Source organism: Aptenodytes forsteri, unplaced genomic scaffold (genome assembly GCF_000699145.1).
Source record: "Aptenodytes forsteri isolate BGI_AS27 unplaced genomic scaffold, ASM69914v1 Scaffold571, whole genome shotgun sequence".
Lineage (NCBI taxonomy): Eukaryota > Metazoa > Chordata > Aves > Sphenisciformes > Spheniscidae > Aptenodytes > Aptenodytes forsteri.
In genome coordinates, this window is record NW_008794149.1 from 19,630 (window position 1) to 20,778 (window position 1,149).

Genomic DNA, 1,149 nt, shown 5'->3' on the forward strand with positions numbered 1-1,149 from the left:
CCCTGGCCGGGAGCAGCAGCAGCGGCGGCAGCCCGGAGGCGCGCAGCAGCAGCAGCCCGAGCGACTCGGACGAAAGGGGGAGCCTGCAGAGCGTCTGTAGCGACGAGGGCTATTCCAGCTCCGGCGTGAAGAGGTTGAAGTCGCAGAGCAACCGCAAGCCTTCTCTCGGTCTATAAGAAGCACCTCCCGTAGCCGTTTCACCCGTCGCTCCTTCCCTCTTGGATCTCCTTAGGTAGAACACTGGACCGTCCCGCCATTCTCTTGCACGTAAAAAAAAAAAAAAAAGCCCCGCGTCTGTAGCGACGAGGGCTATTCCAGCTCCGGCGTGAAGAGGTTGAAGTCGCAGAGCAACCGCAAGCCTTCTCTCGGTCTATAAGAAGCACCTCCCGTAGCCGTTTCACCCGTCGCTCCTTCCCTCTTGGATCTCCTTAGGTAGAACACTGGACCGTCCCGCCATTCTCTTGCACGTAAAAAAAAAAAAAAAAGCCCCAAAATCTTAACGTACTGCCGACCGAAATGAAGTTGAGCTTCGCCCAAGTCCCAAAACGCCGCGCGGGGCTGCGGGTTGGCGAGCTGCTCCCCGGAGCGCGCCTCCGCTCGCCTTTGCCAGCTTCTCTTCCCGTCCGAAACTCCTCTCTGCGAGACCGTACGTTCCAGCCACGTTTTGATGCGCCCGAGAATATCGCGGAAACCCGCCCCCCCGGAAGCCCGCCGCTGGGTTTTTTTGGCTTGCTGTCGCCGCCCGGTCTTCCGGATCTACTCCGCATTTGCCCAGCGGCGTCAACGTACCCGAGAAGCGGCGGCAGGGCCCAAATGTAGAGGGGTTTTTGGGCGACGATCCGAAGGCGGAGCTGGACTCTTGGGTAGTCGAGGTCCGGGAGGGAGCGGAGGCAAGTCGGCGATCGGCGCGCGGAGCGTTTCGGCTACGTCGCGTCTTGGACGGCGGGGATTGCACCGCCAGCCGCCGGCGCGTTAGTCAGAGGGCTTCGTCTCCGCCGACTCTTAAATATCCAGGGGAGCAGCGCAGCCGTACGCACCCCGGCCCAGCCCTGCCGTCTTGCCGGAGCCGGAGCCTTACTCGCGTGGGGATGGCCGCTCGGGGAGGGGGCGGCGGCGGGGCTCGGCAGTTCATCGTTCCCCCCCCCTCTC

General features: G+C 62.8%; 1 protein-coding gene across 1 annotated transcript in view; it reads left to right on the forward strand.

The window, feature by feature from the left end:
• Window positions 1–269, forward strand: part of LOC103898610 (max dimerization protein 1) — a 1,278-nt gene extending 1,009 nt beyond the window's left edge. The window contains exon 4 of the mRNA XM_009278907.1: window positions 43–269. Within this exon, the coding sequence (XP_009277182.1) occupies window positions 43–176 (134 nt within the window). The 3' untranslated portion in view covers window positions 177–269. The remainder of the gene's footprint in view (window positions 1–42) is intronic.
• Window positions 270–1,149: the final 880 nt, after the last annotated feature.